The following is a 25,966-nucleotide window of genomic DNA, read 5'->3' on the forward strand; positions in this document are numbered from 1 at the left end:
CCAGTGAACTGGGGTGGGGGAAGGGCTTAGGTCCCTCCAGATCACAGCTTTTGTACTTTACCCTTTTCCTTGAGGTCTGCTGTTTTCCCCAGGTGTAGGCAGTGAGCTGCAGCTTTCTTTCCTATTACTCTTTCAGGATTAGATTTGCTGTATTTTCATATTATATGTGGTTTTGGGAGGAGGTTTCTGTCTCACCTCTCACGCCACCACCTTTAAGCTGTTTTTCCTTTAATTTTTTGTGTCTGTTTTAATAATACAATAAACTTGTGAACCAACCAACCTGAAAGTATAACAGTAACTGACACCTACTGATACACTACTCTTCCCCATTCAACTTCTCTGCCTTCCCTGCTGAAGGGGAGCATGGTTGTGGATCAGGTGTTCATCACCCTCTTGTCTCTGCCTCCCCTCACTCAAGGAATTCACTCTTCTAGAATAAGTGTTCATTACTCTCTTGTATTTCTTAAGAATCAGCATTATTGAGATGTTATGTGCATAAGAAATTTACCAGTTTTTAATGTACAGGTTGGGTTTTGACAAAGGCATATAGCTGTGTGAAGAGCACCTAAAGATACAAAGAACATTTCTAGTATGTAGCTTTTTGTGCCATCGTTCATTCAGCTTAATTGATCCTTATTGTTACATATATCAGCAGTGTAGTTTGTTCTTCCTCCTTATTGAGTGTTACTCCATCATATAGATACCATAATTTGTTTATCCACTCACCAAATGATGGTTATTTGAGTTGTTCCCAATTTGGGCCTGTTCTGCATAAAGTTGCTGTGAACATTCATCCACAAGTCTTTATGTGGACATATATTTCATTTCTGTTGGACAGATACTTAGTAGTGGATTGACTGGACCATATGATAGGTGTGTATTTAGCTTTTAAGAAACTGTCAAACTGTTTTCCCAGAGAGGTTACACCATTTTGCATTCCTGCCAGCAGTATATAACAGTTCTGGTTACCACTTTGCATGGACAGTCTTTTTAATTTTAGATATCCTAAGGGGAATGTAGTAGTGCCTCATTCTGGTTTTAATTTGTATTTCCCTAATGACCAAAAAGTATTGAGTTTCTTTCACATTTTTATTTGCCTTATGTATATCTTCTGGCTAAGAGTCTCTTCGGGTGTTTTGCCATTCTGTTTGATTGAGGTATTTTTTCTTGTTGGATTTTCAGAGTTCTTTATAAATCAGGTATGAGTCATTCATGAGATTTGTGATTTGCAAATATTTTCTCCCTGTCTGTGGCTTGTCTTTTTATTACATACTAAGAGGAGAAATTCTTAATTTTGATGAAGTCTACTGTGTATCAAGATCCTCTTTATATGTATGAATCAGCTGTTAGTGTTGTATCTAAGAAATCTTTTCCTAAGAAGATCACAAAAATTTTCTACTATGTTTTGTTCTGGAAGTTTTATAGTGTAGCTATTATAGTTGGTCTATGATCCATTTCAAGTTAACTTTTGTGAGGTAAAAATTGAGACTTTTTGTTTTGTCATATGAATATCCAAATGTTGTTCATTGCATAGTTTATTGAGAAGTTGTTTTACCTATTGAACTACCTTGACACCTTATTTGAAAATTCATTGACCCTATGTGTTTGGGTCTGTATCTGGAATTCTCATTTCCTGTTAGTTGTGTATTTTAAGCTAATAGCACACTGTTTCAATTATTGTGTTTTTGTAGTAAATTTTGAGATCAGGTTAGTGTGACCCCCTCCAACTTGGTTCTCTTCTTTAAAAATTTTTTTGCCTATACTGATTTCTTTGCATTTACATGTAAATTTTATAATCATTCATATCTACAAAAATATCTGCTAGGATTTTGCTTGGAATTGCATTGAATCAATGTATCAGTTTGTGAAGAATTGACATCTTTCAAGTACTGTGTCTTCATCATGAACATGGTATAACTGTTTGTCTAGCTGATCTTTAATTTCTCTTATCAGTGTTTTATACTTTTCATTGAACATACCTTGCACAAATTTTGTTAAACTTATACCTAAGTATTTTATATTTATAGGCCAGTACATTTTTAAATTTCTTATTACTAGTGTATATAAATACAGTTGATTTTTGTACATGGAATTTTTATTTTGTGATTTTACTAAATAATTATTAGTTCTATGAGCTTTTTCTGTAGATTCCTAAGGATTTTCTACATAAATAAATATGTTATTTACAAATAAAGGTATTTTGTCTCCTTTCCCTTCTGGTTGGTGTTTCTGTCTTTTTCTTGACTAACTGCAATGGCTAAGCTCTTTAGTACAATATTGGGTAAAAGTGGTGAAAGCAGACAATAACTTGTTCCAATCTTAGGAGAAGAGCATTCACTCTGATGCAATAAGTTGTATGACGTTAGCTGTAGGTTTTTCATATGTGTCCTTGATCAGATTGAAATTATTCTTTTACTTAAAGTTTGCTGACAACAGATGTTAAATTTTGTCATATGCTTTTTCTGCATCCAATGAGACGATTGTGTATCTTTGTCGTTTTCGTCTATTAGTGACATCATTTATACTGATTTCTGACTGTTGAACAAGACTTTCATTCCTGGAATAAATTCCTCTTGGTCATGATGTATTATCCTATTTATAAATTGCTTGCTGATCAGATAAACTTTTGTAAAGGATTTTTATGTCTTGTCATGAGAGATAATGGTCTCTCAGGGATAATTTCATTTTTTTGTGATATTTTTGCCCCATGTTGGTATTGGGGCAGTGCTGGCTTCATAAAATGAGTTGGAAAATATTCCCTTCTCTTCTATTTTCTGGAATATTTTGTAAAGAATTTTTGTTTTTTTCTTAAATACTTGATAGAAATCACCAGTGAAGTCATATGGATTTGGAGTTTTCATTGTTGGAAAGGTTTTTACTTACAAATTTAATTCCCTTAATAGATATAGGACTATTCAGGTTCTCCATTTCTTGGGTGAGCTATAACAGTTTGTTTTTCAAAGATTTTGTCCATTTCATTTAACTTGCCACGTTTATTACAATCAAGTTGTTGATACTTCATTATTATTATTTTAATGTCTTGATTCCCTGTAATGATGTCTCCTTTTTCATTCCTGATATTAATATTCTGTGTCTTCCCTCTTCCTTCCCTTGACCAGTCTGGCTAGAAATTTATCAATTTTATTGCTCTTTTCTAAGAACCAGCTTTTAGTTTCATTGATTTTCTTTGGTTTTATTTGTTTGCTATTTTCTTGATTTTGGCTATCATTTCCTTACCTTTGCTTTTGGGTTTAATTTGCTCTTTTTCTAGTTTCTTATGGTGGAAGCTTAGATCATTGATTTTAGGCCTTTCTTTTTTCTAACATAAGCATTTAAAGCTGTAAATTTACCTCTTAGCATTGCCTTATCTGCATATTAATGTTATATTTTCACTTCCATGAAAGTCAAAATATTTTCAGATTTCTTTTGCAATTTCTTCTTTGACCCATGTGTAATTTAGAAGTGTGTTGTTTAATCTCCAGATATTTGGGGATGTGTCACATGTTTTTCTGTTACTGATTTCTACTGTTATGACCAGAGTACAGTAGATCCTTAGTATTTGTGTAGTTGTGGTTTCCCTACTTGTGAATTCACCTACTCAACTAAAATGTATTGTAACCCCAAAAATATTTGTCATACTTTAATAGCCATTCATAGACATGTACACAATGACAAAAAATTTAATTCTCCACATGTTCCTAGCTGAGGTCAGACAGGGCAGTAGTCTGCCTTCTTTTTTTTTAGTATTAAAATGACATTTTATTGTATTTCTTTTTTTTTTTTTTTTTTAAGGGACATGTTTACTAGACTCCCCCCATCACCAAGTACCCCCCACATACCCCATTACAGTCTCTGTCTATCAGTGTAGTAAGATGCTATAGAGTTACTACTTGTCTTCTCTGTGTTGGACCGCCACCCGTGCCCCCCCATTATACATGCTAATCATAATGCCCCCTTTTTTTAATTTTTTTTAAATTTTGGTATCATTAATCTACAATTACATGAGGAACCTTATGTTTACTAGACTCCCCCCTTCACCAAGTCCCCCCCACATACCCCATTAGTCACTGTCCATCAGCATAGTGAGATGCTGTAAAATCACTACTTGTCTTCTCTGTGTTGCACAGCCCTCTCCATGCCCCCACCACATTATACATGCTAATCATAAGGCCCCCTTTCTTCTTCCCCCCTCTTCTCCCTCCCTTCCCACCCATCCTCCCCAGTCCTTTCCCTTTGATAACTCTTAGTCCTTTCTTGGGTTCTGTGATTCTGCTGCTGTTTTGTTCCTTCACTTTTTCCTGTTCTTATACTCCACATATGAGTGATATCATATGGTACTTGTCTTTCTCCACCCGGCTTATTTCACTGAGCATAATACTCTCTAGCTCCATCCATGTTGTTGCAAATGGTAGGATTTGTTTTCTTCTTATGGCTGAATAATATTCCATTGTGTATATGTACCACCTCTTCTTCATCCATTCATCTACTGATGGACACTTAGGTTGCTTCCATATCTTGGCTATTGTAAATAGTGCATCTGTCTTTTTACAGTGGGCTGCTGCATTCTTAGGGTAAATTCCTAGGAGTGGAATTCCTGAGTCAAATGGTATTTCTATGTTTAGTTTTTTGAGGAACCTCCAGACTGCTTTCCACAATGGTTGAACTAATTTACATTCCCACCAGCAGTGTAGGAGGTTTCCCCTTTCTCCACAACCTCCCCAACATTTGTTGTTGTTTGTCTTTTGGATGGTGGCGATCCTTACTGGTGTGAGGTGATATCTCATTGTGGTTTTAATTTGCATTTCTCTGATGACTAGCAATGTGGAGCATCTTTTCATGTGTCTGTTGGCCATCTGAATTTCTTTGGAGAACTGTTTGTTCAGTTCCTCTGACCATTTTTTTATTGGATTAGTTGCTTTTTGTTTGTTAAGATGCGTTAGCTCTTTATATATTTTGGATGTCCGCCCTTTATCGGATCTGTCATTTATGAATATATTCTCCCATACTGTAGGATGTCTTTTTGTTCTTCTGATGGTGTCCTTTGCTGTACAGAAGCTTTTCAGCTTGATATAATCCCACTTGTTCATTTTTGCTTTTGTCTACCTTGCCCGGGGAGATATGTTCATGAAGAAGTTGCTCATGTTTATGTCTAAGAGATTTTTGCCTATGTTTTTTTCCAAGAGTTTTATGGTTTCATGACTTACATTCAGGTCTTTGATCCATTTCGAATTTACTTTTGTGTATGGGGTTAGACAGTGATCCAGTTTCATTCTCTTACATGTAGCTGTCCAGTTTTGCCATCACTAGCTGTTGAAGAGGTTGTCATTTCCCCATTGTATGTCCATGGCTCCTTATCATACATTAATTGACCATATATGTTTTGGTTAATATCTGGACTCTCTATCCTGAGTGGTCTGCCTTCCTATTTCAGCTCTCATACAGCCAACAAATATCCTTTCATGATCTATTTAGTGCCACATTTTTCTCATTTTTGTGCTGTTTGTTTGTGATTTCAACCATTCAAAATGGCAAAAACTAGGAGTGGAAAAGTACAGAATCAGGGTTGGGAGATTGTCTTCAAGGTTCCCCTTCCTCTCCCAATAAGGAGGCCTCACCAGAGGCACCGGAAGATGACCTTGGCTGAAGGTCCCATATAGACAGACAAGAATGAAGGTACCAAAGCTAGACTGTGTGTAAGAGCATAAAGGCAGCCAGGAAGACCTGAGTCCTCGACTACAGCTCCTATTAGGGACTGCAGTGCACTGGCTGTGCTCCAAATTTAGTGTGGGAAGGACACCTTCCCCATGTGGCCTGTAAGGTAAAAAGCCTTTGTAATTTCCTATGGTTAGGCCTGATAAATGACACATTGATTTTTGGCGAGGGGCTGGACTCCTCAATTTCTGCAAATGGTCATGTGGCCATAGCAAGTGTTTATAAATTACCTTTTTTATTACCCAGTCCATATTCCCTTTGGTTTCAGAATGTACCTCAGCTGGTCATAGTTCTTTGCCTGGTGGGGTGACCTTCATTCCTAAATGGTCTGGGCCATTAACTGTCCTACATGAATTGTGTTGTTACAGGTTTCTATTGACTTAAGTTACAAGGCATGGTGTCACTAAAAGACACTCTTAGAGATCTTCCATATTCAAGACATACTTTCCCTTACCTCCATTGTGTGGTCTAAACACAGCTCTCCCTTGGTAATCAGGGTTAATCCCCCCAGCCTGTACAGTAACTCCCTTCTCTGCCTGTATTACAGAGACATGGGGAGCCCAAACTGGCCATATGGTAATCTTAACTTCCAGTGGTTTGGTTTGATAAGTCATTGTTATATCTCCTAATGGAAGCATTATTCTCTTTGGAACTAAATCTTCTAGACCAACAGTGCCTAGAGTTGCAGGGAAAGGAAGTAAAATTTTTGGTGTTAGATAACTAGAGGTAATAGCAGAGCCGTTTCTGTTTGTACTTCTTGATTCCTGGACCAATGAATCCTCACTTTGGAAGAAGGAATGTCATATATTGGAGGCTAATTTACAATATACACAGCATCCTGGATGACGCGTGCTATTACAGAGTCTTTGAAAGTCCACTCCACCTTCTGTCCCGCCGACTCCTTCATGATGATGGAGCATATGGTAAGATCAGTGCATTTCATGAGCATGGCCCTTTGCCACACCTCATTTACTGTGAAGTGAGTTCGTTGATCAGAAGCAGTGCTGTGTGGAATACTGTAATGGTGGGTAAGGCATTCCGTAAATCCACAGATGGTGGTTTTGGCAGAAGCATTGCATGCCAGGAAGGCAAATTCTTACCTACAACAAGTGCCTATTCCCTCAAACAAAGCACTGCCCTTCCTGTGGCAAAAGCAGTGCAGTATAATCAACCTGACACAAGGTAGCTGCCTTCGGGGACTCCCCATATGAGGGACTCAGTATTGCTCTCTGCTGTTAACTGACTGGGCATTCAGCAGTGACTGGAGCCGGCTTGGCCTTGATGAGTTGTAGTGGCTCATCATGCTAAGCCCATGCAAACCTTCATCCCTCCATTGTGGCCACTGTGCTCATGAGCCGTTTGGGCAGTGACAGGAGTGACTGGGGAAAGAAGTTGAGTGATATCCACAGAATGAGTTGTTTTTTCCACTTGATCATTAAAATTCTCTACTGAGATGACCCTGTGGTGAAAGTATTTCACATTCTTTGCCTGTTCAGAGAGGCCTGTCCACATACACATTCCCCAGGTATTAGTATTATGTGTTAGTGTGCTAGGGCTGCCATAACAGAATGCCACAGACTGGGGGGCTTAAACCACAGAAATTAATTTTCTCATAGTTCTAGAGACTAAAAGTCCAAGATCAAGATGTTAGCAAGTTTGTTTCTTCTGTGGCCTTTCTTCTTGGTTTACAGATTGCGCCTTCTCACTGCTCTCGTGTGGTCTTTGTGCACACGCAAAATTCATGTTTCCAATATAGTCATACTTTGAGGTACTGGTGATTGGAGCTTTAACATAGGAATTTTAGGGGTCACAATTCTGCCCATAACACCTTGTCACTAATTTTCCATTTGTCTTCTGCAATGGTGCGCTTAACTCCTTTCAGGTTCCCAGACCTGATTCCAATGTGTGTTGGGGGCAGGGGGCGCATTTCTTCCCACACACAACATCAAGCAATTCTCGAACAGCATCAGGGTGTCCAAGAACCCAAGTCAATTCTGATGCGATCTGCCCAGAGACAGCAGCAGACTCCCCAGGTTTAGGGCTCCACCCAACAAGACTGCCTTCCATGCCCCAACTCCAGACACCGATCAAGCTGTTACCTGTGCTTCTGACCTCTGCGCTACAGATTGGAAATTCCAACGACCTCCCCCTTAGGTTTGATTAATTTGCTAGAGTGGCTCAACAGAACTCAACAAAACACTTACAGTGACCAGTTTAGTAAAGGATACTGTAAAGGACACATAGAGCAAGGTCCCCATATAAAGGAACTTCTATCCTGGTAGAACTTGGAGCCTGGCTTGGTGGCAAGTGGAGGCATTCTGGTTATGCTTCGTAAAAGCTCTCTACTACTAAGAAGCAGGATCCAGGAGAGCAGAGAGGGATAAGCTTTTCTCCGGATTTTGTGAGGGCTTTGTTGCATAGTCATGACTGACTAAATTATTGGCCATTGGCTGATTCAGACTCCAGCCCCTGCCCTTGGGTGGAGGTCCAGAAGTCTCATTAACATGACAAGACACCCATTTCACCTTTAAGACTCAGCAGTGTTTTCAGGAACTGTGGATGAAGAACAAAGATACCTGGGAAATATTTATTTGGTCATATGAATATCTCTTATGACTCATTATATATATCTCAGTCTACCCGCTGGTCTTCAAACACAGATTCCTTACAGCAAAACAATCTACCTATCACATTACTTACATCTGGTATGACATTTATACAACAGAACAATAGTATTAATGCAAATAGGCCTAACATTTGGAGAAGCCAGTGTGGGGTGGGGACAGACTTAAAGAGACAACTCATTAGTCCTATAAAGCGTCATGACAAGAGTTTCTCTCAGAGCAATATAAATCTGCCTTACAGGCTGTCATTCAACCTTGTCAGGTTCCAAAAATGGAGGAGTTCTTGGCAAACATATAGCTTCACCTTCAGAACATCTGGCATGCTTTTCCTAAGAGATATTATTCTCCTACTCTGAGCCTCTCTCAAGACATTTATAAAATGTTGTATTTCCCTCATTGTTTAACCCACTTATTCATCCCTTTATCCTCAGCTATATTTCTCCTTCCCTCCATTTGTCATTTATCTTTACCCAGACTTTCCCCACCTGTGGAAGGGACATGAGGTTTGGCTGCTGTGCTAGTCCAGATTGCTGGCAGCACTACCAGTCTAGCAAGTGCCTTCCCCCCAGTCCACTCCCACTCATGGAGGGCAGGGTTACACGGTTGCAGAGCGAGCGGGCTGTCCCTGTCGCTAGGCGGCCCAGCAGCGCTTCCTGTCAGCCCCCACTTGGCCAAATTGGGGGAAGGCACAATCCACTCCATCAGGCCCTTGGGAATTCTGACCTAAAGGCTTGAGGGCATGGTTACAGTTTCTTGCTTGGCAACCATCCCTGCTTCTGGCACCCACAGTTGCAGCCCTGGTCCTGGAACCACTGCATCCGGTTGGAAACAGGAAAGTTGCAGTGATGTGGGGAAGAACTGTATAGTCACACCAGCATACTCTGCCACCCCCTCTCCCCCAGGTCCCCTGAAAAGTGGAGGAATCTATCCAGTGGGGGCCCTACCTTAGCCCCCTCATGTTAAGTGTGAGGAGACACTCTTGAAGGTATGTAAGCCAGCCCCTCATGCCTTTATCTCCCCCAATTTTAGACAGCAAATGTTTCAACTGCCCATTCCAATTCTGTTAAACCATTGCTCTGAGGATGACATGCAGCATGGCACACCGTCTGATGGGATGTTTCTCAGCCCACTGGTGGACGTCATGGACTGTAAAATGTGTCCCTTGGTCTGAAGAGATGTAACTTGGTGGTGCAAACTAGTACAGTATCTCTTGTTCTAATCTTTTTATGGTATTTTGAGCATTTGCATCTACCACCGGGTGTGCAAGCCCAGTCCAGAATAAGTGTCTATTCCAGTTAGGACCCCCAGGGGCTACTGGCATTGGTCCAGTGTAATCCACTTGCCAGCTATGTGGGGGGCCTTCCCCCCAAGGGAATTTTCCCCATAGCTACCTGCAGTCTTTGTCTCTCCCGCTGACAGACAGAATAGTTCTTGTTGACATTGTGTGCCTCACAGGATGCAAGAGGAAGATGTTCAGATTCAGCCCATCTCTGCGTTGCTGCAGCTCCCCCATGTCCACTCACGTCATGGACACAGGTGGCCTCCTCAAGGGAGCACATCAGCTGGGCTGCTTGGTGGTTCCAATGACCTTCTGATCCCGGAAGCAGGTTCTTCTGATGGGCATCAATGTCCTACTTTAATGTGCCCCTTAAATTCTTAGAGTGATTTCTATAGGGCTGAACCCCACATGGGCATTCCTTTAATAATCCACTTCTCCACTGCCCATTTATTTGACTAGACAGCCAGGCCATTGGCTACATCCCACAAGTCAGTAAAATCCAACCATAGAGCCTTTTATCATAATTCAGTTGTTCCATCACTGCCTGGAACACAGCATGCACTGCAGCCCACTGGGCTGGTTTGTTCTTGCCTTCCTCAACCAGACTCTTGTCATCCGTGGGTCTTAATGCAGCAGCTTTCCGTACAGGACACTGTCCATTCACCTGGGAGCTGCCACCTGGAAGTAAACCAAGCAGCTCTTGGCTGCTCAGCTGAGGGCTCTTCACAGGGCACAGCCCACATAGTGATCGGTTCTGGCAGCTCTTCAGATGGCTCCACAGCCAGTCCTACAGGAAAAGAGGTCACCTGCTCATGGATACCATGTAGGCCTCTGTGCATAACCCTCCCCGCGCCTCCCCCCCTCCGCCACAGCCTGCTCCTGTCAGAACCACTTCCATTTTATTAGGGAGCTCTTCTGGGCACCGCCTTCTTATTAGAGTGTTTCTCTGACATCACCCATGACATTATGGGTATCAGGTTTCAAGATTACTTTATGTCTCTCAGTCATCTAGGCAGTCTCAATTAATGCCCAATAGCATGCTAATAATTGTCTCTCAAATGGTGTGTACTGGGCAGCAGCATCTGGGCATTTTCTGGGCCAAAATCTCTATGGGCACTGCTGGGAGGCACTCATGGGCTTTTGCCACAAGCTCCACAAGCTCCGGTCTGCATGGGTCCGGGAGGCAGATGCTTCCAAAATCACATCTGAGTGGGGGGTCAGAAGGGCCCAAAGGTGCCAAGAGTGTGACTGCCTTTTTTCATTTAGATATGGCCTGCTTTTGTTCTGGTCTCTACTTAAATGTAGCTTTCTTCCCTGTAGTCAGAGATGGGACCCGACAATATTCCCAGCTGTGGAATATGCATCCTCCAATATCCAAATAAACCAACCAGATGCTGGGCATCTTGTTTGGTTCTAAGGTTGGGCAGTGACAGCAGTTTATTCTTCGTCACCTGCGGAATATCCCAGGTAGCTCTTGCCTGCGTTATGCCTAAGAATCTCACTGTAGGAACAGGCGCTTGGGCCTTTGCTGGGTTTATTAACCAGTCCAGGTTGGTCATGTGTGTCACTATCCCATTAAAATCAGTCCTAGCCTGCTCTTCTGTCTCTGACATTATCATAAAATCATCAGTATAGTGTATTATTACACTTGAAACCTGCATCGGGTCCAAATCCCTCCTGACCAAGTTGTGATGATAAGCTGGTGAGTTCAGATGATCCAGTGGGCAGCACAGTAAAAATAAATTGGTGTCCTTCCCATGTGAAGGCAGATTGTGGTTGGCTCTTCTCAGAGATGGAAAGACAGAAGAAAACATTTGCAAGGTCCATCCGTGAGCACCAGCCTCCTTCAGCCTGCTGTATTTTCTGTATCGTTGAGACCAGGTCTGGGACTGCTGAGGCTATGGGCCGTATAACTTTAAACCTCAATAGTCTAGTGTTAGTCTCCATGAGCCATCTGCCTGTCACACAGGACCACTGTGCAGCGAATTCATGGGCACCAGCCCTCCAGCCTCTAGCATATCACAAAGTGAGCTCTTTTTTTCCACTAGGTATTCTCTGTTGCTTCAAGTTAACCGCCCATGTGGGCTCAGGCAGTTCTAGTGTGGATCACTTGCAGCCATCTGTGATTGTTCAGTAGTGAGCTGTGGGTCTTACATCATCAGTCCAAGCATGCTCTTCTACTCTGAAGCATTCAAAACCAAAGACAAAGCCCCTAAGTTACTCTCACAATCCATTTTAATAAAGGTTCTTCAGGAAGCTGGTGATACCGATCCAACCAAATGAGCCAAGTTCAGCATCAAACCCTGACCCAGTGCTTTCTTTTATTTTCAGATAATAATAACCAGGAACGGTATGGTTAGCCTGCTTCTTAATAGTTTGCATTTCCTTACACATCCAGTGGGCCAACTCCTTAGGAGTTGGGCCTACTGCCATTTAAATTTCACTGGTAACTTTTACCTTTAGTAACTGATTGTAGGTCTGTTATTCTTTTAAAGCCTGTATTTATTGCCATGTATTCAAGTTTCCTGGTCTTTTCTTCTTCAGTATATAATCTGCTATTAATCCAATCCTATGTAGTTTTCATTCCAGATATTGGTGGGTTTTTGTATCCAGAAGTAACATTTGATTCACTTACATGTCTTAAATTTCTCTTCATTATGCCTCTGTTTTACTCTACCTTCTTGAACATAAGGCATGAATTTACAACAGCCTTTCTAACATCATGTCTTCTAATTCTGCCTTTTCATTTCTGCAGGTGTTTCTATCAGTCAGTTTATCTCCTGGCTCTTGGCTATTTTTTCTTCTTTTCATGCATTTATGATAGTTCTCTCCTTGGCTTCAGATACTTTCCTCTCATGCATGTGCAGTGGATACTCAGCCAGAGTTTCAAGAAGCCTCTCTAGATTCTAGGGCTCTCCTTTTGTGTAGGAACTGCTGTTCAGTTTTCTACTTGACAAAATCCAGCTTCCTTGGCCTTCCTACAGGTCATGTAGGAAGTATGATGACTTTCAAGAGCCCTATGCATTTTTGCCATTCGGAAGTTTGGGGCTTAGTTCTTCCTCCACACAGGTTCAAAATAAGGCAGATGTCTTAAGGGAGAGATTAGTTGCATATTCATTGTGGGCCCCTCCTTCCTTTGGGATTTTGTTTCCTATGTACCATAAGACTACACAAGATTGCCTTTCAGCCCCAACCACCTCCTCCTCCTCCAGTGTGGCTCTTCAGGCTTTTGATTGAGAACCTGGTAGGTATCCTTTCACAGCCCTAAAAAAAAGACAGCCTTTGGATTTTTTGAGTGTAGCTTTTTAGTCCCCTGCCTTAAGCAAGTTCAATACCAGGCAGTGCCTTAGGTAGAAAATCATCTTCATGTTTTTGACATGCCCCTTTCTCTATAGGGAAGTACTTCATGTACTAAACATCATGACACTAGAGAGATTTCACTCGAGCTTTCTGACCCATCCCCTCCAGCCTCCTCTACTGCCTTAGAACTCCACAAATCTTCAATGGGGAGAACTAGCTTTGCATTTGGTTTCTTCTAGCTTCTGATCTGTTGTATGTGACCAACAAAAACTAATCATTTTGCTTTCCCCCAATAGTATCCTTCTGCTTGGGCCAAGGCCAGTCTTTAGCCTCATGCCCAAAAGCATCATATACTCCCAGAAGAGAAAATGTCCAGCGGTCAGCTCACCTGGACAGTCTCTTCTCTCTCTGGAATTTAAGTTCCTATAGTCCTCATAGCTTTGACAGCTCTCCACTGTCTTTACAAATGTGGTTTTCAATTTATTCATTTTCTCCTCAGCTTTGCAGCAACTGTGCAGGCCTCATGAGACATTATATCCTACTCAGAAGTGGAAGCCAAACTGATATGGTTTAAGTCCTTGTTTTCTGTCTGGAGAACGTTGTTGCACCTTTGCTCAGTATTACTTCTCTTCTTCAAGTTCATAGCTCTGCCACCTACCAGTCTCTAGTCTGACATGGAAAGCTGTGCTGAAAGTGGGCGCACAGAACCTTTGGCTTTGACATGCCTAGGTTTTTGCCTACCTATGACTGATCTACCTGATTTTCATTCTAGTCTATTGTGTTCATTTTTACAGGACCAGGATTAAAACCTCCAGAGGAACAGACAGTTGAATACCTAGAGGAAGTTGCGATTACTTTTGCCAAAGGACTAGCTGATAAGAAAATCTCTCCAAAGAGAGACAAGGGATTGGTGGAAAGTGAGTGCCATTCTTAAAGAACAAAGGCAAAGCTTCTTTCCAGGGAGTTCAATTTTACTTGCTATAAATGTGAAGTGAGGAAGAGGTATATGCATGAATTTCTGTAACCATAAAGTCAGTCTTAAGTGGTGCAACAACTCTGATGTAGGATCAAGTCCTGAACCTTACACTGGTTAGTTAAAGCCATTTTATTTTGGAAAATTTTAGACATTTATACAAAAGTACAATAGTGTAATAAGCAGGTATGTAGCCAATACCCAGCTTTAGCATTTATCAGTTAAGGAAACCATGTTTAGAGAAGTGTTCAACTTGAAATTCAGATTTTTGTATATCAGAATAAAGAGCAGTTCTTTCAGATAGCTAGGGTTACTGCACTGTTATGGAGTTTACAGAGCAAACTCACAAGGGAAGCTAGGCTTTTTCCAGTAAGTTTCTAAAAACATTTTACCTTACAGAATTGACATCATTCGCCATGAGTATTCCATTTGTCAGGCAACAGATTTACAAAAAGGTGGAAGAAAAAGTACGAAAGCAGACCAAAGGCCTTTATCCTGCACCTCTGAAAATAATTGATGTGAGTCTTCACCCTATATGCCCACATTTCTAACATTTCTTCCCTTTGTATACAGCAGGACTCTTTATTGCCATTCTGAACCATGTATGCCAGTACCAAAGTTAATTCTGCCATCAAAGTACTTAAAGAAAAATAAAGGAAGAGCATATATCAAGCTATAGGGACTCATATAATGATACATTTGGGGAAATTAGTGCCAGGCGTACTTAATAGTTGGTGAGTATAAAACTAACAGTTAAAAACCAGGAAAGGAACCTATGTCATATCAGTATAATAAGGCCAGTAAAATTGGGCATTAATTAAGAGGTGGTTGAAACAGAATTTGTGTTGTATTCTATCCTCAGTCAAAACCATTGTCCATACTAAGCTGTCTGATTTGCTTCCCCATAGCCATAATTAGAAAAAGATGTAATGATATAGAAAAGTTCAAAAAAAGATCAAGGAGGATAATTAAAATGATCACAAAGTTGAAGAAACTTCTCTCTAAAGATAGACTTTAAAACTGAGAAACTCTTCATTCTGAAAAGTCCAAGATTGAGATAGCATATAATCATCTCGCCATAACATCAACAACAAAACAGTAATTATGTGAGGTAAAGGATGTGTTAACTAATCATGTCACAGTACATATGTGTATCAAATCATCACAGTGTGCACCCTAAATCATGCAATGTTATATGTCAGTTATATCTCAATAAAGTTGGGGAGGAAAAGCATAATAGTTAAAGACTTCAAAAGTGGAGAATTAATTAGGCAACAAATATATTTTAAGCAGAAGAAACCAAAATACATAAAATACGAAATATGATCACCTGCCTCCGTCCATCTCAGTCTGGGCTGGGGAGGTTAGATATATATGTGGTAACACAGATAACAGTATGAGAGACATTGTAGAGCCACATAGGATTAATGCCAGATAATTGGGGCACAGGAAAATTGCTAAGTACAAGAGCAGAGAACAGAGGGATTAGGAAGAGCCTTGTGGCATTTGACCTGAGCCATGAAAAAGTGGGTGAAGACTAGGTAAAGAAAAAGTGGTGCTAGGTAGGATGAGCATTTTGAGCATAGGTATAGAAGCTGGTAGGCATGAGGCTCTTGAAGGAACATTTAATGAGATCAGACAATGAAATGCCTAAAGAAAGGCAGATTGAAGCTAGATTTCAAAAGGTTGACAGTAATAAGAAATTGGACCTTTGTCCTGTATAGGTCATGACAGAGAACCGTTTTCATGAGAGTAAAAATGGATTAGAAAACAAAGTAGAGCAATGACTTAGGAAGTTTTCTTGTTAAGTTTGAGTAAGACCCTGAGATAGAATAGGAAAACTAAAAATATGAAGATACTGAGAAACTTGCCATGGAAAGATTTTGAGTTGAGCTATAGAAGTGTTGAGTTTAGGTATTTCAGGAAATTAAAGCAACTGTGGTCTAGATAGAGAATTCAATTAAGGATGTAGATTTGTTTGATTTTTTTTTTAATTCATCATTTCCATAAATTATGGTGATTAAATGTAGGACCATTTTTTCATCTTTTATACTTGTCATGTACTTAGTACCCCAATGTTAAATTGAATTTCACAGAGTTCATGATTAATGTGATAAAGTAGATGATGTGCCTGAGGGAGAGAGGGGCTGAAAGTGGAACTTTGGGGATCTGCCCACATTTGGAGAACAGAAGAGAAGTTGGAAGAGTAATTTAAGCAGGAGAGAAGGTAATGAAGAGGAAAAAGTAAACCTATTACTAGACTTGGAAATGTGTGATGAGAATTCTTTCTCTGACAAATAATAGGATTCAGAGGTGGATAAGGAAGTGGAGTTTGAGCTGTGAACGCTGTTCTTTTCCTCTTCTGACTTTTTCATTGTATTTTATTTCCTCCCAGTTCATGCTAGCTATCGCAGTAGTCTCAAAGATGAGAGAACTCAGTCAGTCTTACACAACCAGGCACTCAGTGCCCTTCTTTTCCTTACTTCAGTCTAGACTTCTGACTTCCTCGCAGAACACTAACAGTGCTAGTGGTTTTACTCAGCATTATTGTACAGTTTGCCAATCCATTCCAACAATGAACAGGTGCATTAATACGTTTTTTAGGTGGTAAAGACTGGAATCGAGCAAGGGAATGACGCTGGCTATCTCTCTGAATCTCAGGTAAAGTTATGTCCTTTCAGTTTTTATTATTAGATACAGGAAAACCAAGATTTAAAAAACTCTGTATAAAGATAGAAAAAGAAAAAGTATCCAAAGCCTAGTAAAATTTTTCTTCTAGTGAATTAATGAAATTTTCTTTCATTTCTTATGATTAACCTCAGTGAGAGAGTAGATACTAAGAAAACCCTGAATATCCCCAAATACTTGAACTTGCTGTCAATAATGAGGGTATAAAGAGGAAAAGCAGGGGTAGAATTATACAGTCCTTTCAAAATGAATCACCTGGACATTATTCTGTAGTTGGGCTGACTGTGTTGTGATAAAATGAAAGCACCAATAGAAAAGTAATGTTTCTCACTTGCTAGGGCCTAGAGATAAGATTTTGAAGCCCAGCCTCTCCTTGGCAAATTAGAAGATGAAAGGGAATGTTTTGTACCCACTAAAAGAAGACAGAAGGGACGCATGAACCAGACTCCTCTCTTCCCATTTTCTAATGAGCTAGTGGTATTACAGATTTAAGCAGATTGGGTTGCTTTTAAGTTTTAAGCAATCATGATTGTTTTTTGATAACAGGACAAAAGTCCCTTTTCTCGGGACACATTCCAGAGAAAACATTTGTTATACTGGGTTGCTTATCGCAGTGCACTTCTGATTTTTTCTTTTATGTCTTAACCAGATATACACATACACATGTACAGAAAAATTGAAGCATAAGTTTCACAAATCATTGTCCTCACTGTGTACATTATACCCAGTATTTTCTGTCTTTTCTCCTTATCATAACCCAGTAAATCCATGACCACTGCTGAGTCTCTACCCATGGTTTGAAAATCACTGGTTTATTGAGTAGAACCTATGTATCAAGATTAGTAGAGCATTGTTTCAAGTTCTATTGGGACATGAAAGCAACTTTAGAAGAGGGATTCCTTCTTTGAAATGCTCCTTATCTAATTGTTCCAGTAAATTCTAGTAATGTTGATATTATTAATAGCTAATATTGAGACCCTAGTTATTTTACTATTATTCTCACTTAATTCCCACAGCAATATTGTAAAACAGGTATTATTTTACCCATTTTAAGGGTGAAGAAAGCTTCACAACTGGGAAATGGCAGAGCCAGAATTCAAACCCAGTTCTGTCAACCCCCGACTCTAACTCTCATGCTGTTAACCACTAAGTTGAGACTTGTTCTCCAAAAGTGTTAAAGTACTTTTAAAGTTGTAGGTATCCTGGGGGACAGCCTGCTATAGTGAACAGAGAATTAGAGTTGGGCATCAAACTGCCTGGGCTCAAGGTCCATTTTTGCCACTTTGAAGCAGTGTGGCTTTGAGCAAGTAACTTCATTTCTCTGAGCCTCTTCTTCCCAATCTTTAAAATAAGAGGGTTGGTTGAGATTGTGCAGGTCCATTTTGGCTCTGACACTAATTCCATGAAAAAGGTTACCTACCACAAGCTCTGGTGTAAAGAATCTGAGAGCTCAGTTATATCCAAAACCTTTTTTCAAAGCAGCAGTTGGAAAGTGCTGCAGATAAGAAGAGTAAAGAGAGGACAGACCAGTTGGAGACAGACTTCTGCAGCGTAGGCACCACGGAGACCCCGAGGACCTGAGGCTTTTGCATGTGTTATCTCTGCTCTGCAGAGAAATTGAACTGAAGAAATCCGCATCACCGAGACTGTGCAGTTCTACCTGTTCATGTCCCCCTTTACATTTCAGAAATTTGGAGAGCTAGCAATGACCAAAGAATCAAAGGCCTTGATGGGACTTTACCATGGTCAGATCCTGTGCAAGAAGAATAAATTTGGAGCTCCACAGAAGGAAGTTAAGTAAGTTAAGCTCTACCTAGGAAGTCTTTGTGGATTTCATACAAGCTAAGGTTGTAAGATGCTTTGTAGATGTCTTTGAAGATCTGCAGAGCTAGATTTATACCCTCACTCTTGCCATAAATCTCTTCTGTCCTGAGCCCGTTAGATCCCTATTCCTACCAAGAACTCCTTGGCTTTCAGAGTTCTGCATGTACTGAGATTTCTCCAGACTTCACCAATGGCTCCTATGAGGCTTTCCTGTCTCGCTGCTGACATCCCCCAGACAACTGGTTTAGGTCCTCTCTTCCTAAAGCAAACATACGCACTGTGCACTCTTCAGTGATCTTGTCTCTCCCTGTAACTTAAGATACCATCTCTGGGAACTCACACTTCTTCCTCATTTAAAATCATAAAGCTTCATTGTCCTGAAGCTTACAACCTAAGCATTTGAGATTCTACTTTCCTGTTTTCATACCTCTTCTCTCCAGCAAGCCTTTCCATGTTACACCACCTAAGTCACTGTTCTGCATCTTAAGTTTAATAAGGCCCTGAAGCTCACCTTTTAGCTTAGTGGTTCTCAGTCTAGCCACTGTTGCCCCCCACGGGACATTTGAGGATATCTGGGAACATTTTTGGTTAGCACAACTGCGAGGGAAGGCTGCTCCTGGCTTCTGGTAGGTGGAGACAGGGCTGCTGCTAAGCATCCTACAGTGCAGAGGGCAGGCCCCCCACAAAGCGCTGTCTGATCCATAACGTCAGTAGTGCCAAGGTTGAGAAACAGCTCTAGGTGAACTACTGTGATGAATTTAAGAGAAGCTACTGTTACTACCTTCTCCTTTCCTTCACCTTTAATGAAATTATAATCCAAAGTAGAATATAAAATGGGAAATCTGTGTGAGACAGATAAGATTCTAACCAAGAGGGCCGGTTTCCTAATAAAATGTGAAATACATCCATAGCTACTTTTCCAGCACAGTAATGATCAGCATCAGTCCAACTGCATTGTTCCACCTGATACTGAGTGTCTTGAATTCAGTGAGTGAAGTAAGGCACCTCCGTATTGCAGAAGAATAATGATGGCCACTTAAATCTTCATCTCTTCACACATTCTACAAAAATCACAGCTTAACAAGGACAAAAAGCCACCGTCCCATGTACAGCATAAATAGAAGGCAGATGATGCTTCTAACTTCTAACTGTAAGAGGAAAACTTTGTTGTAATAGGAAAGAAAGGAAGCAAGAGAGAAAAATACTAAGAGTCCTACAAAATCACAGAACCGTAAGACATACCAACTCCTATCCCATCCAATCTCTTCACTACCATCCCTCTACCTACAAAGAAATGCTGTCAGTTAAAGAGACTGTACTTTGCAGTGGAAGATGGTACTCTTAAATTAAGAAACCTAAGTAGCCACTCTGGACTCCTCCTCTGGTCTGCAAATACCTCTTACTATTATATGCAGATAGTTGATACTATTTCCTGGAGAAGGATTTTCTGTATACCAACCAAATGCACAAAAAAGACTGGCAACATCCACGTAAAGCTCATGCAAGAAAAAAGAAAATGAGAATCAAAATACTTGAGCTTATGAAAATTCCCCCCCCACCCCAGAAAACAACCACAGTGCAGAAGAAAACAGAACACCTCCAAACTTGAGTTAAATATCCTTAAATAAATATTTGTAGATAAGAATCACCTTGAATCAAAAATTCAAAAACTAAAGGGACAGAAAAACAGAATGATTTAAGAGTTGACCTAACTTGGGAAATAAATTGATGAAAAAGGTAACATCATCTTAGAAATAAGTGTTATAAGATAACCAAGGCTTGAATAGGTTGAACCAAAACTGCGTAAAGATCATTGATGGAAGAGGTCCCCCTTCCTACATGTTCAGTTGTCAGTGGTGCCTCCACATCTGTCTCACTAGGCCTCTTCCTCTTTGCTTTGGATAGTAATTTGAATTCTTTATTTTCTCTTTTTATAAATTAATTTTTTATACAAAGGATGCATTCTTATTCTTTTTAAAAAGCTGTTATACTAGGTGATCCTGTTTTGTGTTTATTGTTTGAATGTTGTAATATAAAAGCAATCCTTCCATATGAATCTTGTAACTTGCTCTTTTTATTCAATACGGCTAAGAGACTTTGTGTTGGTACATATCAGTTAACTCATTCCTTTTCATCTTCTACTGATAGACTGGTGGCTGTTTCTAGTTTTTCGTTATTACATTGTACGACTGTTCATCACAGTGTGTCATCCTGTGCATATGTGCATTTCTCTAGAGTAGATAATGAGAAGTAGAATTACTGGGTCCTGGAGTATGTGATTTGGGGTTTTAATAAGTTTGCCCTCCTGTGGAATGCAAAGTATGCTTCCATCAGCTATATATGAAAGGGACAATTTTTGTGCATCCTTGCTGATACTTGAAAATTTTTTGCCATTCTGATAAGGAGAGAATACCTCATTTTAAGTTGCAATTCTCAGATTATTAGGGAAGTTGAGCATCTTTATTGGCAATGTATTCTCTTCTTTTGTGAATTGCTTTATATAAATCCTCACCCATTTTATTGTTTTCTTTTAATTATACATATGTGTTCTTCATATTTCCCCAATAGTCATCATCCTTTGCTGCTATGTATGTTACAGATTTCTTCCTATGCAATGTTTGTCCTAATTTTGTGTGGTCATTTGTCAAAAAGAAACTTGATTTTCATGCAATAAATGTATCAGTCTTTGGTCAATTTTCCTATTCGTTGTATTTCTCCACCCTATTTTCTTATTGTTCTCTAATTCCATAACACGCACCATATAAATATGGATATTACTACAAAGCTCCATTTGAAAGATGTTCCCAGGACTTGAAATTATGAGGTTTCCTTACCAGATTTTGAATATGATTTTTAAACATTATAATCAGAATTGTTAGGAATGAAACCTTATCTTGCATTACAGCTCTAATTTAGATCTACAATGCTGTAAACTTGAGCTTCTTTTATAAAAGAAGTTGTTCTGAAAAAATTTTTTTTAGTTATTTACTATGTGAATATAGCATATTGTTCCAGAACTCTGGAAAACTAAAAAAGGGTAATCAGATATGATCTCTGGTCCTCTAAGCTTTGACTCCAATTTAGACAAAAATGCTGTATGTGAAGCTGCTGCAGAATACTGTAGGATAAGGCAAATGGTCCTGACAAGTTCCAGAGGAATTCAGAGGCGGAAGAGGCAGGATGTGCAGGCCTGGAGGCACTGTGAGGGAGGAGTGTGGTCTGAAAGCTCCTCCCTAGGAGACTTCGGATCTAATCCACATAAAGAGAAATAATGGCACAGATTTCAGGAGAAATGAAGGGGTGACTTGAAGTTGGTAAATTTGCTAGTAAGTAGTTGGAAGATGAGAGGTTACCTTCAGGTATATCACTGTAAGTTGACTTGTGTTTGGAAAACAAATATTCATGTTGACTTACGTATAAATTTGTTGGTTTGTTCTCAGTGATCTCTAAGCACAACTGAAGATCACTGTAATTCTTCTTGGGTAGAGCAGTTCTTATACCTGATGGATTTTTGCATTTAACTTTGAAAAATCTCTCACTTATTAAAAGGTGCATTTTTATAGATAAAAATTACTTGATAACAAAATTAAAAAAATAAAAAATTACTTGAAACACCTTATTGTTGTGCCTGCTTTAGTTGGTTTATTGGATGATAACTTGGGTGATCTCCCCCTTTTACTGAAATGATTAGGAGTTATCCACCAAAAGTCATTTCATCCTTTCCTTTCAGGCACCTAGCTGTTCTTGGTGCTGGGCTGATGGGAGCCGGCATTGCCCAAGTCTCCGTGGATAAGGGCCTGCAAACTATACTTAAAGATACTACACTAGCCGGACTGGGCCGAGGACAGCAGCAGGTGTTCAGAGGGTAAGCCTGCACTCCGCCTCTGCCAGGAGTTAGAATCGTTTTGCTTTTAGCCTTTACAGGTTCCTTTTCTCCTGAATGTGATGAGTACTAGACACTCCTTAGTTAAACCACATCTCCTTTGATTTTTAGGAATACTAATTGCTTCCTTCACTTCATTTTGTTACAGATATTATAAACCATTGACATCACTGGAATCTATAATCTTTTGAGTACAGAAGAGAAAACTTTATTAGGTATTTGTAAATGCTGTTTATTTTAGGTTTGGGCATCAGACTGTGAATTTGGTAATTTCCATTAGTTGCTGTATTGTTATGGAACATTGAGATGGCATGGCTTTGTGTCTTTGTGGAGAGAACTGAATGTAGGGTGTGAGGAGTTGTGCAGCACGTGCAGGTTGAAGGCAGCTGGCCTCAGAGGTCCTGAACCTTGTATTTCTTGAATGGCAGTGCTGCAGAGAAGCAGCTAACTGATTTGGTTCCACAGTGTCTGAGGCTTTAGAGACTGTGTCTCCATTCTACCTCTGAATGAATAAAGGGTAGATATTAGTCTCCCTCCTGCCTGCTTGCTCCCCTTCCCTGCACACATATCTGCCTGTTTTTGCAGAGGGAAAAATGGAGCAGCCGACTGGCCAAATGGAGAAGTGTTTTCAGCTCAGCTCTCCTCTTCAGTGTAATGGATAAGCTGGCTGTACTTAGACTGTCCTGCATGTGACTTTGAGCTGAGTGAGCTTCTTTTTTGTTTCTTAAATGGGTTATGTAGCTTACACATGTTTTTACCTCTTTTCTGAAGAGAAGCTCATATATTGCTATCATAATGCTCTCTAGGGTCTGGCAGGTTCAGTAATTTTGACAGATTATTATAATAATAATTACATAATACCAGAGTTGCAGTAAAAGATTCTGACCAAAAAAAAAAAAGCCATGTGCTAGAGGACAGCATCACCCCAAGGAGAGCATGCAAGCATCTCCATCAGCATTTCATACAGTCACCAGAAGAGAAATTGCTGCCCTTGCTCTAAAACAGCTTCCTCCCCTCAGTCTGAACACGGGTGTCCCACGTTCCCCTTTGTGCCTGAGAAACATCGGGCTCTGGTGAGTGCCCCTTACCACACAGCTGACTTGGGACATGCATGTTTCCCGTCCTCTCTTGGAAATAGTTCCATTAGGCATTAGAATTAGAGCAGCATATAATATCTTGAATGCTGGCAAACATCTTGTTGTGCCAACTGCTGACATGTCAGTAATGTCTACCAGAAACCAGAAGGTTAGAACCCATATAATTGAATATTTTGAACTTGCAGGTCTAAATTTCTTTTGGTTAAGGAAATTAGTGAATGGGGTTTAGCTTCATTCTTCAAAGGAAAACTCTAGGTTACTTATTCTGAAAATGGGGCCAGCTTAAAATCTAAGGAAGCCTGTTTTCCTTGGCAATAAAAAATAATCAGTTAAATGTCTGATTAGCAGGAATCTTTTGAGCTGTCTATGGGAAAGAAGAAACCTTGAGTTAATATTTATGTGTTCAATACAATATGCTTTGAGGTGCTAAGAAGTGGATTAAGAATATAAGAAATACCACTTGGTCTCTGTCCTCCAGAAGATTACAATTACAGGTTAACAGAATGATATGTAAGCAAGTGTAAATCGTGTGGTCTGGGACACGTGTTGGGTTTCCTTTGCTGTAGGTAGAGAGTTACCAGAGCTTCTCTTTTGTTTTGCCATTCTATTCATGCCCTCTTGGCAAACTTAACTGTTTTATGAATGGTAGTTTATATAAATTGGGCATTTAGAGGCATCTTGCAGAAAGAATGTGGACTTGGGGCTCAACCTGTCATTGGATCTTAGTACTCTGGGTACCCTTGTACTTAGAGTTGCTCTGAGTCTTTGGGCAACTCAGCTCCCTCAAAATGGGAGTAACAGACGATATCACAGAGTTGGTGAGAAAAACGTAGCATACTGCCCACCCATGGACACTCGATAAATGGTTGTTTTCTGTTCCTTTCTGACTAGGAATGTGTTTTTTCTAGATTGAACGATAAAGTGAAGAAGAAAGCTATAACATCATTTGAAAGGGACTCCATTTTCAGCAACTTGACTGGGCAGCTCGATTACCAGGGTTTTGAGAAGGCTGACATGGTGATTGAGGCTGTTTTTGAGGACCTTAGTCTCAAGCATCGAGTGCTGGAGGAAGCAGAGGCGGTGAGTATGAGGCCTGCGCCCTACTGCAGCAAGTGGAGGGCACAGGCATGGGCTTCTTTAAGGAGCTATAGGAAAGTCATGGCTGTTTTTATAGAACTTTGTTTCTAACCGTAAGTTTTTAGGTGAGCTCATGCGCAATGTACATGTTACAGGTCAAATCTAAGTTCTAAGGGAAGAAAATCAAGCAGATTATTAACCTAAGCATAGGGTTCGTTAGCCTCCTGTGGGAGTTCAGCCACCCACACGTAGAGATAACCTCAGAGAGTTCAGCTAGAAGTCTTCACATTTTTGGTTGGCCACAGCTGTAACTAAATTTCAGGTCTAGGCAGCAAAGAAAATAGGGGAGAAAGTTTCTCCAGGCAGGTGTCAGATGCCCGGTATGTGGAAGTGCTGCTTTGGTCATGATCCAGATACTCCAAATAGCCAATTCTTGGAATGGGATGATGTGAACAAAACAACTACTTGAAGTGGGTGATATAAAGAAAGAGCCCAGAAAAGAAGTGGCAGTAATGCAGGGATGAGATAGAACCAAGGCCTTGACAGCCTACAGTTAAATGAACAGAATGTGGGATAGTAAATGGTGCAAATGAAATGGCACTGACTTGGCAACACTCCCAGTATCTTGAGTGGTGGGCTTTCCTCTTAAGATATCCTCCCATGTGGGGGCAATCTCTGCCGTACTGCAGACCGAACCTAGGTAGGTTTAGGAACCAAAGACAAAAGCTTGTATTCCATCTGGGCCTGGTGGCACTTCAGCTTACATACGTAGGTGATGCTCCCTGGGCTTTGTAGGCCTTGCAGGTTGTGCAGAGGTGAATTCTGAGGAGCAGCAAAAGCAGACACAGCCAGAGTGGAGAGAAGAGCATTTACGAACTGGCTAGGTGACAGTATTTGCTCTCAGAAAATCTGGGTTGAGGAGTGTCAGAATGGAAAAGAGTGTGTTGGCTTTAGCAGTTGGGAAGCCAGTGACGAAGGAAAAGAAGAGGAGAGCTTAGGTCATGGGAAGTGCAGACTCTGCTGCCACCAGGGCAAAGGCCAAGCTGCCAGGCTGCTCAAGGCCAGGCCTGGAATTGCCAGTCACTTTCGCTGTTTTCCACTGACAATGCAACTGAGGACTCTGCGAGCATTCTGACAGCTCTACTATCAACTCACATTTAGAAGTCACAAGTTTACTGCCAAGTCAGATCTTGTTCACACCAGGTGCCTCTCCAGTTCCTTTTTCTTTTCGTCTTTTTAGAAAAAAGTTAATGCAGTAGTTTACCTTTATTTCCATTGCAATTGATCTTATTTTACACTCTGCTTTTCAGTGTGTTGAATCTATCTTGATTCTCACCTCTGATGTTAGGATTCTGCCTGTCCCAGGTTTGCCCTGACTTGACAGGTGTGCCTTCCACATTTTTCATGCAAGCATCTGAATAAAAACATGAAAAACTTGGGCTCATGGACAGAATCCTGAGATAGTCTACATCAGAGACTATTCTCCAGGTTGTGAAAGCTCAACCTGGA

General features: G+C 40.4%; 1 protein-coding gene across 1 annotated transcript in view; it reads left to right on the top strand.

Annotated features, from left to right (window-relative positions):
• Positions 1–25,966, top strand: part of HADHA (hydroxyacyl-CoA dehydrogenase trifunctional multienzyme complex subunit alpha) — a 60,142-nt gene that overhangs the window by 27,439 nt on the left and 6,737 nt on the right. Inside the window, exons 8-13 of the mRNA XM_036990632.2 lie at positions 13,710–13,832; positions 14,288–14,406; positions 16,493–16,549; positions 18,264–18,373; positions 22,131–22,265; positions 24,289–24,460. Coding sequence (XP_036846527.2) covers positions 13,710–13,832; positions 14,288–14,406; positions 16,493–16,549; positions 18,264–18,373; positions 22,131–22,265; positions 24,289–24,460 — 716 coding nt within the window. The remainder of the gene's footprint in view (positions 1–13,709; positions 13,833–14,287; positions 14,407–16,492; positions 16,550–18,263; positions 18,374–22,130; positions 22,266–24,288; positions 24,461–25,966) is intronic.

The sequence above is a fragment of the Manis javanica genome, chromosome 1, assembly GCF_040802235.1.
Source record: "Manis javanica isolate MJ-LG chromosome 1, MJ_LKY, whole genome shotgun sequence".
NCBI classification, from domain to species: Eukaryota; Metazoa; Chordata; class Mammalia; order Pholidota; family Manidae; genus Manis; species Manis javanica.